The following is a 13,240-nucleotide window of genomic DNA, read 5'->3' on the forward strand; positions in this document are numbered from 1 at the left end:
ACGGGCTGTATGCATCCAGCTCTTCCTCGCCGGGGGCTTCTGACTCCGTCCCGAGGTAAAGAATGAGTCCGTCTGGCAACGAATGCGGAGATTCAGTCTCTCTCATGCAGCGTCCTTCGGTGTGCGCAGCTGCCATCACTGGGGTAAGCCACCCTGTGCAGTTGCACTTACTCCTATAAGCAACTGTTATTTCCAATTAATACGTTTTTCTTTACTTAAATCATGTCCTATCCCTGTTGTGTTTCTAGCCAGGTCTTCCAGCTTGTCTTCTGCAAACTGCTCTTTGCAGAGAATCTTAAACCTATCTTTTGGCCCTTCTAGATGGATAATTGGAAGGAGGTGGGAAAGTTTCGGTGGATGTTCCTCTTTTCTCTGCAGTTTTGCAGAGAATCAGGTAAAGCAGTGGGATGCTTCTCATACTAACCTTAAAGGATCACCCACCAGCCTGCAGTGACTACAGTAGATCTTGCAATGTTGCACTTCGGGAGTGGAGCAGAAGCTTCTATTTTGGTCGTCTCTGATTTCTAAGTCACTAATATCTAAGAAGAGACTTGGTGGAATCTCAAAGTCCCTTCAGTTGAGTTGTGGGTTGGTTTGTTTTATTTTTTTAATGGACTGTGCTCTTGGTCTTCAAAATCATCCTCATCTCTAAGAATAATTTGCACGCTAAGGCAAACCTGGTATCTTTTGAAGTGTGGTAATAACCAGAAGGCTGGTGGAACTGGCTTCCTGCAGCTCCCTGGTGTAGTAGGTTCCCTCCCCCAAACCTCCAGGGGAGCCAGTGAGTCGGAGAGGAGGGCCAGGCTCGGATGGACCTCAGGAGCCAGTTAGAGCGATGTGCACCTGGGTCTAAATTGCCCTGGACTGGTTTGGAGCCATGGGACAGCAGGGGACTTCTAATACTGCAGTGAGCAGAGCTTCGTGTAATGGGGGAATCTAATCTCTGATCTCATCTCAGCTTTGAATGTCTTTTTCCATATTTTTGATGTAAACGACATTCTTCAGGTTTGCTAGTCTTTTTACCTCCCTGCCAGTCTGCAGTGTCAATTCGCGGAGGACAGATGAAGAACTGTTCTGCCTTTAAGATCAAGACTTTGCTTTTGATGTTTGGTCAGCAGGAGGAGAATGCCTTTCGTTGGAGACCTCGGTACAAATGGGTCTACATTAAGAAACAAAACTGGGTCGATGGTTTTGGTGTGGTACTTAAGGCCACGTTCCAAAATCATGCATTAACTCTGTACAATTTATGGTTTTCAGGAATGCTGAAGAGAAGTCTAGGGTTGAAATGCCAGCAGTGCAGCGAGTGCGCTGCAGGACCGGACTGCGTGTGTTCGTAGCTATTCAGCTCTGGGTTTACTGTCTGTTTTAAAAGAGCCTGAGAGAACAGGTAGGGAGCTTCAGGGTTGGGTTGAGGTTTGTGATCCACTCTCGAGTAGATCCTTGGCTGGGTGCTTCTCCTGCACACGTCCTGGAGCAGATGCTTTGTCCGCTCCCTTTTTGTCTGAACTGGGCCCTTGCTGGCCTGGGCTCAGGGTCCCTGCTTCACCTCTGCCGCTGCAAGGGGGGGTCGCAGCTTCTCCGGGAGCGCTGCCTTGCAAAGGGAGCACTGCCGATTGCCTCTTCGAGGACACGTAGCATTGCCCGAGATGTGTCACGCACGGGCTTGGCAAATTTTAAATTTTAAGTTACAAATCTACAGCCTTGTGCTGCTGTTTCTTGAAACCTTCTTTGGCCTTAATTCAGGATCCTTTAAGTTGTCCCGAATCATTCTGCCGCTGGTGCCGGCTCTGAAACATAGGCTCTCTCTCTGCCCTCTCATCAGTCGTTGCCCTTCCAGACCTCTCTGGTAGTAATTCATTTGAGTTTGTTCATCTCTGCGAGATGAAAGTTGGCTGAACAGACAGGCACGTTAAGGGCTAAATAATAATACCAAGTTATTCGGGAGTGCTTTCTATCCAGAAGGTCTAAGCCTTTTCCAGAGGAAGTTGATATTATCTTTTTAATAGATTGTGAAACTGAGGCCAGTGCCCTCTCTGCAGCACTTGGGATGGAGCACGGGTCCCTGACACCCGTCCCAACACACGGCTCTGATGCTTCTTTTCCTTCCATTTGCATCTCCGAGCACACATCTCCCGGATGGTCCCAGCGCTGCCCTCCATTATTTCTTTCAGAGGAAAAGAAGGAGTTGTGCCCTTTTCTCCAGCACATATCCTCCGTGGTTTCAGTCAGATGTGTGCTATCACATGGCTTTTCTGGCTCTGCGTGCTTCTCCCAGTCGTTGTTCCAGAGGCGGAAAAACACGCTGGAAGAGTTATTGCTTTTCTCCTTTTTATTTGATGTTCTTTGCCTGTCTCTGCAGAGCCATTTAGATAAGGGGATTTATCAAGCTTGAACTGATTAACCCTGGATGCAGGAAGTCGGAGTGGAGCGTTCCAGCTGTGAAATCCTCAGCCTTACCCCGAAGCACACATGGGTCTGAAGGAATTTCACATCTCTTTTCCCCTTGTCGGCAAATCACTGTGGTGAACTTCTGCTGTTGCCTTACTGGACTTCTCTCGCTAATGGGCCATGGGGGTGGTTGGTTGGCAGGGCTGTTCAGGAACCCAAACTGCGGGTAGTAGGACTGCACGCAGCACGGGGTGTCTGCGGGCACTTCAGGGTTCCTGTTCCCAGAGATTTTTTTCCCTTTATTGAGAGAGAGGGTTGATTTTGATAGAAATCTGGTAATTTTGCCTGTAGGAAGATGCTTTAGAAGTTGTTGCCAATCACTTTCTCAGTGCAGAACTGGCAGCCAAAGAGTGACTTCACAAGAAAGGGAGGGAAGCAGCTCCCTGAAAGGTCAAGATAGGAAAAAAATGGTTGCTTAGTTGTCTGCGTGAGGAGTTTGTGCCTTCGGAGCCTTCTCCCCTTTGTTTCATGTTGCCATAGGTCCAGTGGGCCTTAAGACAATAGCTATCCAAGACAGAGTTTTAAAACGTTGGTTTGTTTTTTTGGGTGTTCCCTGGCTGTGCTTGGTGGTGTCCGACTGTCTGGGAAGTGCGGCAGGACTCTGAGCCCAAATGTGTCCTCCTGCCAGGGTTAAATAGCAATCCAGAGAGACCTTCTGAAACTCTGATCCAGAAGAGAGACCTCCGTGACACACATCTGGAAACACTGAAAAATCCAAGGGCTTCCAACAGAATCCAAGCCAGAGAGGAGAAATAACCTCGTGCCTACCTCGAAGGGCCAATCTCTTGTCAGCACGAGCAGAGCTGAAGTGCTGGTTCACGTGGGAATCCTTCTGTCGCTACGGCCGTGAAGCTATTTCCCACCTACAGGAGGGGGTGAAGGGGTGGGAGGGAGGGATGTCACTTAATCGTATGAAGATCAGTCACACTTTCATCCTTGTGAAGGATTGCAGTTCCAGATTTAGGATCTCCTTTTGGCACCAAACCATTTGAAAGTGTCTCTTACTCTATTGCAAGGGTCAGAAGTGCGGGTAATGAGTCCCCTGATAATTCAGCGCAGACCTTTCCCTTGAAGGACAAGACCTCTGATAAAAGCGCAGGATTGCAAGTCAGGAGGTGATAAACTCTAATGGAGATGTTCTTCGCAGCCGGGAAAGGGTGCAGGATTTCTGTATGTCTGCTCGTGGGCTGCTGGGAGAACGCCGTCTTATCTTTAAGGAGCGGAGTGAGCATCGTTCTGTTAATGTCTACGAAGTTTGCAGACACATTTAACGGCACGTTTTTTTGCTGGAATTACCTGCTTAGGTTATTTTTTCCTTTCTCCCCTGTGCATTGCTGTGCGAGCAGAACTGCTTGCTTCTTTGTGAACCAGACTGGGGAAGCAGATATAGTCTGGGTTAAGGGGGGGGGGGGGGGGGGAAAGACAGAAAGTGTTTTGATAGGATTATTTCAAGGTGGATTGGTTCCCTGGGCCATCTGCAGTGCAGATGCACAAGTAGCTTGTTCCAGCACATGTGAGACAAGGCGGGTTGGCAGAGAGGGGACATGTAGGGAGCGAGCGATACCTTGAGCTGCTGTTGCTGTCAAGAGCGCGGTGTTGGACCAGCCCCAGACACTCTTGGCCTAGCGTTCGTCAACACTGGAGAGCAAGACTCGATATTGCCAGTTCACGTTCTCTCTGCTTTGAGTGGAAGGAAAGCTTGAATCCGGTGTAACTTCAGCCCATGTTCATTATGATTTTTACTGTTTTTTCCAGATTGCCCGACAGGAAGGAAGAGTCATTTTAACCTCTGGACTCCCATATCAGACTGTAAGTGTTCAGAGCTTCTGGCATTTTTCTGGCAACGTATCATTGCGTGGTCTGGGATGTGCAGTGTAGAGAAGAGGAAAAGTCAGATGTGAATGCAACAGCTGGCTTGGCTTCTTCATGTTTTCTGCACTAAACATTACATTAAGGGTCTTGAGAGGTTTGCTGTTGTGAATGACCAAAGCTCGGGGTGAAATGGTTTTTATACTCTGTACTGCACCAGTGGGGAGAGCTAAGCAATCCAGAACAAAGTGTTTCTGTTTGGCCTCGCTGGCAGGTGAAAGGCAGCTCGATTCCCATACTTTTTATCACAAAGATTCTTGTTTACTGACTGGCTCCACACTGACATAGTTTCAACACTTAAAGACGTTTCTTCAGGCTTGGAAGGGAGAATGGAAGCCACCAAGCATGGGTCCCTGTGGAAGCTGTAGAGGTTTTGTGTTCCTATAGATACACAAAAAAACCAAAGCAAAATCCAACCTTACCCTCAGCACCAGATGTTCAGAGCCCTTCATGAGACACACTTCAAAATGGAGCGTTGGTGGGAATATACTGAACCTGTCAAGTCAGTGGTTGCGCTGTTACGACGCCTGCTGCAGGTCCTTTGCACTTTGTTACTGCCCAAAAATCCATTCGGAAGAGTGAAACTATTCTGCATTGCACACGTGAGCCAGAGCGCAGGAGTACTTTGTTACAGACTATCAATATAAAAGCTCCCAACTACTCAAGTAGCTACTTCGAGTATTTGCAGAACGCAGGTTGCTGATTTCCTACATAATAGCTGGCAATCGAAGAAAACTCCCCCCATGATGAGACACTGTGAGGCAAGTGCGGCCGTGCCACGCTGCAGGTTCTGTATCCAGACTGCGGTTCCTTGAGTCTACAGTTGATGTAATAGGTAGTTCAGCATCCAGCATAATCTTATTTGGCAAAGCTTTAGCTTCAAAGCACTGTGTAGGAATTGCAAAAGGAAAATAACCGCTTCCCAGTGTACGATACTGTCCTGGGAAACGTCTGGTTCCCTTCGTTCCTTTGCCCGCCCTACGTGAGGACAGGACGGCTCTGCCAGGCTCCTTTGCTTGCGTGTAGCTGATCCCACCTCGCTGTGAGTACTCATCATGTTCATAAAGATGTGGCTGGAACTTCCCAGTGCTTGTTCCCAGCTACAGACTTCTCTGCTAAATGTGGAACAAACATCGAGGGACTGTCCACATCAACCACTTCAGATTCATTGGCCACCAGTGAACTCCAGGTGAAACAGTGTATGAGCTAGAAGGGTCGAAGTGGTAAAACTGTCGTTGGCCATCATCTCCATCATTGTGCTTTTGCATACCGTGTGTCATCTGGCCAGGTTTCGTGTGAAGGCTGTGATTAAATTCGGTTCCCTCTTGCTGCCCCTGTCAGCACCACACCACCAAATTATAAGTTGAAGGGGACTTGGGCAATCGTGTTTCAGAGATATATAAAATGCTGCAGAGCTTCAGTGCTTCAGTAGTCTCAGAGCTATTGCAGCAGTTGCTAAGTGTTAAATTACCAATTGTGCTTCTTTGATCAAAATTTATACTGTAAACACATACTAACTCCAAATATTATTTGTAATTAAACCCAAACCAAGTGTATTAGGAAAAAAAACCATGGATCATGATGAGTAGAGTGCCTCATTTATTGTCGTTTTGGTTTTTGACTTGTCTTTTGAAGCTGCAGTCCCAGGTAGCAGAAGGAAGGTGTTTCTCTGTGAACTGCTCAGAAAAGGCCAAAGAACAGGCCCTGCAGGTTCTGAAACACTTCAACGTTCAAGTGTCCCTGGCGGATATCTTCAGCCGCTGCCAGGTAGGACAAGGCTTCTTTGAGTTCAAGTTCGCGCTCCCTCGCCGTTCCGTGCGCAGCAGGCAGTGCTTCAGCTTTTCGGGTCTTGCACTCAGTGTCTTCTACTTGGTTCCCAAGATTTCTGCTTGAACTTTGGCAACGTCTTGCAGAGCTGTGAGGAGCTCTGAGTGCGCTAACGTCCCTCGGAAGCGTTGATGACTAAGTCAGAAGAGCAGAGGCCCTGCATCTGCAGCTTTGCTAAAAACTCTGCTGTTTTTCTGATTTTTGGTACTTGGCATGTGTTTTGGCATTGACTGTCACGGTTATAGTCTCTTTGTTGCTGTGTTCTCTGTCTAGGACACATGCTGTTTTAATTATAAACCATGTTTAATTATGGCTCTGTGATTCTGATAACATTTAATTACTTTAATGGGAGGATTTTTTTTTTTTAGGACTCTATTTTTTTTTTTCAGAAGCTATTAGGTTAATTCATGTCCATGCTAGTTGATGACTCCAGATTGTGTTTGGCACTGGATATCTGTGGATTGTTGTTGAGAAGAAATTTTAATTGTGTTAGCTCAAATCTCCATCTCTTCCAATTTCACTCTTCTATTTGTTGCAGTAACACGCTGAAACCTATCCCTTCAAAAACTGTAATATAAACCAACTTGCAACTTCAACATCTCTCATCTTATCGGTGTTTAAAGAGAGAAAGAGAAGAAACTGCAAATCTGGCTAGAAAAGGAGCTTTCTCTTAGGAATAAACAAGCCAGCTGAACACTTCAGCGGAGCCTGGCTCAGTGCCTTGCGGTCGAGCTCGCGGGGTCTCCTGGCCTGGTGGAACGGCACAAGTGCTGTAGGAATAGCAACGACTTCTGAGCAAGCAGCAGGGAGCATTTTCCAGAGCTCTGCTTATATCTGATGTCGGTTGTTGAAACTCTGTCTGTAACTTAGAGAGAAAATGAGGGTTGTCCAGCTGTGCAGGTTGTCTGTAAGAGGAGAATGGTGTAACGCGACGCAGATTGGATCGACATACTATGGGCTGATCTTACTTCAGGATCAATGTATATATTCAGATATAAGATACTGTGTTCAGTCTTGTGGTTTTATTGTTCCGAGAACAGATTGCAGTTGTTACATAGTGGCACGCTGGCTTCTTTGCTATTTTCAAAAAAAACTTTGAAAAACCTCGTGGACTCTCCGGTTCCCTGAGATCCCATAAAATAGCAGCGTTCTTCGTGCTGGTTGTTGAAATGCCACAGGAATAAGCACACACAAAAAACCATGCTGCAGAAAACTCTGTGATATCGGTAATGAAAGCAGAAGACTGTGCGGCATACGATATAAAACTGACCCCTTGCCCATGATCTGGAGTCTGGAACTGGTTAACGACACGGCTTTTTAGTACGTGCTGTCTTGGTTTACAATATAAATAGGGGTAATCAATCTGGCTAGGAATATATACTAAGTGTTCTCTTACTTCCCGGAGAAATGCCTTCCCTGTAAATTGTGGTGGTAGAACAGCTGCATGTTTTATACCGTTAGGCATGGGAAGATGCTATTATTTGTCAAACTGCTCCGTGTTCTGAATCATATATTTACCTACATTTAAGGCTTTGGCATTTTGGAGCTGATTTTGTTCAGCTGTCCTCTGCAGACCGTACAAGTTGTGCCGTGGTTGCCGTTTCTCTGGAGGAGAACCCAAGCCTTCGCGGCTGCGCGGGCCGGCAGCTCTGCGCAGGTCTGCGTGCGAGGGAGAACGCGGGGCAGCGGGCTGAGAGCGATCGCGCTGCATGGCTGCCGAGCAGTGACTGCCCACAGGAAAAATGGCAAATTTCTGCTTTTAAGAGGGTGCTCTGCGGCCACTGTGGCCAACAGAGACCTCAGCGCTTCATTTGTGAGTTCTTTCGAAGACATCCTAATTCTCTGCAAACCTAATTGGGCTTAATTAGGATGGAGGCTGGATCCTTAAACTGCTGAGCTGTGCCTTCCATACTGCCCACTCTGGTCTTTAACTGGGTTACAGACCTCAGGGCTTTGCGGTCTGCCACCTCCTTGCAGAAATGTGTATTGCTAAGGGGTGACCCAGGGTTTCGGCTGTCCCTGCAGCAGGGGCGCGCTGATGGCGTGCAAGGTGGGGCCTCCGAAACGCCCAAGTGCTGCTGGGTACGTGCTCGGGAGGAGGAGGAGGCCGGGTAATGCTCATTCGTAACCCGGGCTCTCTCCTTCTTCGCCTTCGTGGAGCTTGGCCGGCCGGTGTGCGAACGGCGGGCCCGGCAGCGAAGGACAGCCCTGCTGCGCTTGCCGGAGCGCTGGAGATGGGTTATCGGCTGCGATCATCCGCTGTAGATAAGCGGTTTCTGTGTGTCACAGGAAGCAATGTGGCATCCTGCCTGCCTCTCTCCGTCTCGTGGAGCAAGGGCTTGTTTTGTCTCTTGGGCTTCTATTCTGTAAATGGTTTGAGTCAATATGTCAGCAAATATTGTTGCTGTAACAATTAATGCGTGTAGCGCAGAGCACATGGTAAAAATAGGTCCCGGTTCAATGTTGTACCCAAGATTGCTGTAAAATATGTTTCCTCTGTCAGCTCCCTCGGCAGGGATGGATGCTCTCTTGCAGATACAAAGAATGGGCTTGCTTTGTAACCCTGCCAAAATACTGCCTTTTTCTGTTAAAACAATGGCAAATGCCGGTTACCTCTGTCTGCCTTAGAGCATTTCACCCGTGGGCTTCTCGGCGTTTCTGCTTTCAGTTGTGCTGGGCTTCAGCTTGGTTGCTCTGGGTAAAGGCTCCAGGCACGGAGCCTGCTGCTGGCTGCGTCGGTCACGGCCTTCCAAGTGTGATCTTCCTATTGCATGTGTCTCTCAAGTGCTGCATCTTAAGGACTCTGTGATGGTCATGGAGAAGCTTTGGCCAGGCCAGTGAAAATAAGATAAATTCTGTCTTCTGGTGACATGCAACCCCCGCCCCAAAGAAGTCATACATTTCCTCGCCTTAAAAATCTTTGAAATAAACCCACTCCCTCTGTCTGACAGGCAAATGTCTTTTGTCTGTCACCTCTGCCCACGTTTGAATATCTTGTATACAGCTTTTCTTCTTTTCAGGTATCCAAAAGTGGCTCCTCCAGAAAGGGGTGATGTGAAACGCATGCCGGAGGGCGTCCTTACGTGATAAGTTCAGCACGTTGGTCCTTTCCCCTAGCCAGGAAGATCTTTGTGGAGTTGTCAGGGGCTGTTGTGAGCAGCCTTAGGGTCAGCCACCAAACTGGCTCGAGTGGAAGATCAGTGATCCTCTGCTCTTGACAACTTGGAGGAAGATCTAACGCAGAACTTGCATTTAAGAAAGAAAAAGCCAAAACCTGCTAAAGAAGGTGACCTACTGGATGGCTACAGTTATGGATACGAATATCTGACAGCTAGGTCGTTTTATAAGGGGGCTGAAATTCGGCTTCTCTCACAGGTCTGTCCATGCCAGGAGGAGGTTATCTCCCACCCCTCCGGGTGCCGCAGCCACCCTCGCTCCAACGTGGCATCCATGCCTGCCTGCTTTGGCACTCGTGTCTGGCCTGGTGGGACAGCAGCAGGACATGAACTCCATCCCAGTCTTGCAAAGAAACACTAGAAAATGGACATGATTTGGCAGATATTACCTGGATGACTGACTTGGCTTTTTCCATCTTGCTTTTCTGCGCCATCTCATTGAAGATCCATCTGAAGCAGGCGTAGGCTGCATCTGCTGCCCAGGCAGCGCGCGCAGTGCTGCTTCATGTACTGCTCTCGTTCCCGGTGAGCCCGAGGTACCCGGGACATTTTGCTTCCTCTGGCTAAGGTATGGGGTCAGGCCTAGCCGCCTTCTTGCCAGTGAAAAAACACTTGTGTCAAAGAAGATAAATTCAGGAAAGGGGCTGGCAGCCCTTGCTTGTGAGTAATGCCGCTCTGTGCGGCACTGACAGGGTGAAATTACGGTTTGAATGGTGATAAACCGAGGAGATAAACAGTGCAAGTTGTCCGCTTTAAATCTTGATATCGCAAGTGTTTGTCACGACGGTTTGGAGGGAAAACAGTGTGTTCAGTGTTGTACGGGATCGCCGATAAATTACTCCTGTTATAGAAGAACCTCGTCGTTAAAGGTTTATAACTCTGCTGTAAAAGCCTTGCTGGTTTGAGGCTCCGCAGACAGATTTGGAGCCAGGAGGGCCTGTCCGTCTTCAGAAAAGCCGAGTTGTGCTTTACTTGAAAGCGTAACTGCTGCTCAGCTCCATTTTGAGTCCGAAGCTTTGCTCTTGTGCAAGGGAGGGGGTGGGCTGGGGGCGCGGGGTCCTGCGGTGTGGCTGTGCCACCTCCTTTGGGCCTCTCTTCCCTTTCCTACCCTCTGTTTGACTTGACCCTGGAGCCTTTAAGCTGTCCGGGGCAGGGACCCTGTTTGAACAATACCTAACGCGATGGGAGCCTGATCCCAGGTGAGGTTTCAAGGCTTTCCCGCAAGCAAAAATGATTGCAATTATATCCCCTCCAAAAATAAATGTGCACGGGGGGGGGAAACAAAAAAAATCTCAGGCTCCAGCTGCAGTTTCTGCAACTGAACAGCCCTGCATTTATTATAGGATTATCTGCAAATTCAAATCGGTTGTCTCTTTCACTTCGCTGAATGCTCTGATCCTAAATAAGCAAATTACATCACCTATTCTGGTGTCCTGTTTAACTTATGACCTCAGCCTGAGCGCTGCAGGATGTGAGAGATAGCTGCTTTATTTCATTGTCTGGAGATCTGATATCTCTTTTCTTTTTTTTTTCTCCCCCCTTTCCCTGCTCTTTCAGTTTCAAAGCTGCTCAGCCCAGCCTTTCAGAAAGGTGTTAGCATGGGATTAGGAGTAGGCGGGGAGGGGGGGGAGGAAGAGAGGAAACCACCATTTTTTTTTTTGAAATGAGGTGCAAAAGTGTTCTAACAGTTGCAGCAAATGTTTCTGGTTTTTTGTGGTTAAGGTAACGAATTTCATTGCTGCAAAGCTCATCATGTGCAAGCTGATTTACGCAGAGGGAGCGCAGTATGGAGCAATCCATTTAGCAGGGACAAAGAAAAAGGCCTTATGATCAGACGAAAAACCCTGTGCTCGGGGCGCTTTGCGAGAACCTTTGAAGCCAGCCTGGGAACTCTGGCAATATTAGTCGATAATTAGTAATATAGATCCCTCAAGCTGTCATTTAGGTTGAAAATGTGCATGTCTCTCATGAGCCTCTGTCACACCAATCTGATCAGCAGGCTTTTTTGTTCCTTTTATGTGGGTTGCTCTGTCGGTCCAGATGATGATGAGAACTGCCAGACATCATCTTTCTCACTAACTTCTGAGCCGAGCAGCTATCTCCCTGCTCTGGCGTGGCATGGAAGCAGGACCAGGGCAATTTTGTTTTGTGGTCACCTTTCCTGGCCTGAGCAAGTCATTTAATTCTTTTAAATGTACCAGTTGTCCTTCCCCGTGCGCGGTGAAAAACGAGTAGAATTCAAAGGCTACGTATTTCGTAAACTCTTTCCACCCTGGCAGACAGCGAGGGATTTGTCTCAGGGGTTGCTTAGGACAAAAAGCATCTGCAGCTGAAGTGGGGCCGAGGCGATCATCAAAGGATTTCGAAAATGTCAGTTCTCGGCGCCCACGTTTCAGCGTTTGGGATGCCTTCCACTGACGTAGCATCGTGTCGCTATTTACTTCCTTCAGCCCCGACATCTCTTTGGAAAGGGCCATGTCACCGTCTAAAGGAAGAGTTAAGAACGGTCATGTGCGCTGGATTTTGTTGGCTTGGGAATGCTGAGAAAGAGAATATCATTTGGAAACCCTCTGTGGTTTAATAAAAGGTTCATCCATGGGATGCAATTTGTCAGCGCCTACAGGTCAGGAAAACCTGTGATTAACAGCATCTGTGGTTTCCCCAGCTGTGTGAGTTAGCTGCTTGCTCCTCACCAGCCCTTAACCCAAACCGAAAACTCAGCCCTGTGCCTACCCACTACGTAGGCTGTGATTTCTTGCTTCAGAGTGCAATTGTTCAACACAAAGGGTAAGGCCCTCTTAATCTTTTTGTTTATCCTGGGCTTGGCAATTTAGATGTAATCTGCAACTTGTGCTGCCGAGGCTCCGGCCGGGAAGCACAGCCGGTATTATTCTGCCTCCGCAGAGGCTGTTGAGGGAGGGAGCTGACCTCCGAAGGTACTCGTCCCCCGGCTGTCCGAATGCGAGCGTTCAGTCGTGAATGCACCTCGCCCTGGCGCAGCAGCGTTTCATTCAGAGGGATGTAGCTCTTTTTATTTGGAGTGGCTCTACACCACAGTCCTTAAATAGCGTCAGGGTTTGCGAGAATTTGTCGTGGCAAATTGCGGTCCTTTCGAGTCTCCGGTTGAGTTTTTTATTTGCTGATCTCTAAGGCTTTATAAGCCGTAGTGAGAGCTCCTAGCGAGTGGTCGCCATCGCGTGCGGGGACGTGGGGGCACAGCGAAGCAACGTGCCTCGTCCGGGGGGAGATCCCAGCGGGAACCCCCGGGTGCGGGGCAGGAGGGTGGGCAGCGTGCTGTCCGTACCGGCTCTGCTGCACGATACACGAGCGCCTACAGCACCCATCCTGTAAAATTCCCGGCCTGTAACTTGCTTAGCACTGCGCTGCTGCCCGTGTAAAGCTCAGAGCCCCCCAAAAACAGGGCTTGACTGGGCCTAATTCTCACCAGCGAGCCCGGACAGTGCTGCCTGGTTCCCACAGACTGTACACTTCCCTGCCAAGATTTCAGTATCTTCAGAAATTCAGTGGAGCATGAAGGTCACAGCAAGGGAAGAATGACAGCCTGAGACTTTTTTTTCCCCTTTCACCAGCTCGGAGCAGACTGTTGTCTCTCTAGCATGTTGACTGTTTTCATAGGGTTAGCGTGAAGTTTATGTTTTACACAGACCAGTGGAAGTCAGATATGGGAATGCAGCAGATCAGCTGTGTTTCTTCAAGGAAGACGGTCTCATGTTGCAGACTTTCTTTCTCAGCGTCTGCAAAAGCTTGATTTCCAGTGAAATTTCCTTTACAGATCTTTGTCTTTAGGTTCTTTTTGTGGAGGTATGTGAGAGACTGCACCCGAGGTTTCGGTTTGTGTATTGGTTTCCTTTCTCTTATTTTCACTTGCAAAGCTGCAGGCGAATATTAAACTTCAGGAG

The 13,240-nt window shown here is 48.3% G+C and overlaps 1 protein-coding gene across 1 annotated transcript in view; it reads left to right on the forward strand.

The window, feature by feature from the left end:
• Positions 1–13,240, forward strand: part of EXD3 (exonuclease 3'-5' domain containing 3) — a gene marked incomplete at its 3' end in the record, with an annotated part of 300,929 nt that overhangs the window by 157,277 nt on the left and 130,412 nt on the right. The window contains exons 22-23 of the mRNA XM_082327142.1: positions 4,204–4,257; positions 5,953–6,084. Coding sequence (XP_082183268.1) covers positions 4,204–4,257; positions 5,953–6,084 — 186 coding nt within the window. The remainder of the gene's footprint in view (positions 1–4,203; positions 4,258–5,952; positions 6,085–13,240) is intronic.

This window comes from Platalea leucorodia (assembly GCF_965183815.1).
Source record: "Platalea leucorodia genome assembly, chromosome: 15".
NCBI lineage: Eukaryota > Metazoa > Chordata > Aves > Pelecaniformes > Threskiornithidae > Platalea > Platalea leucorodia.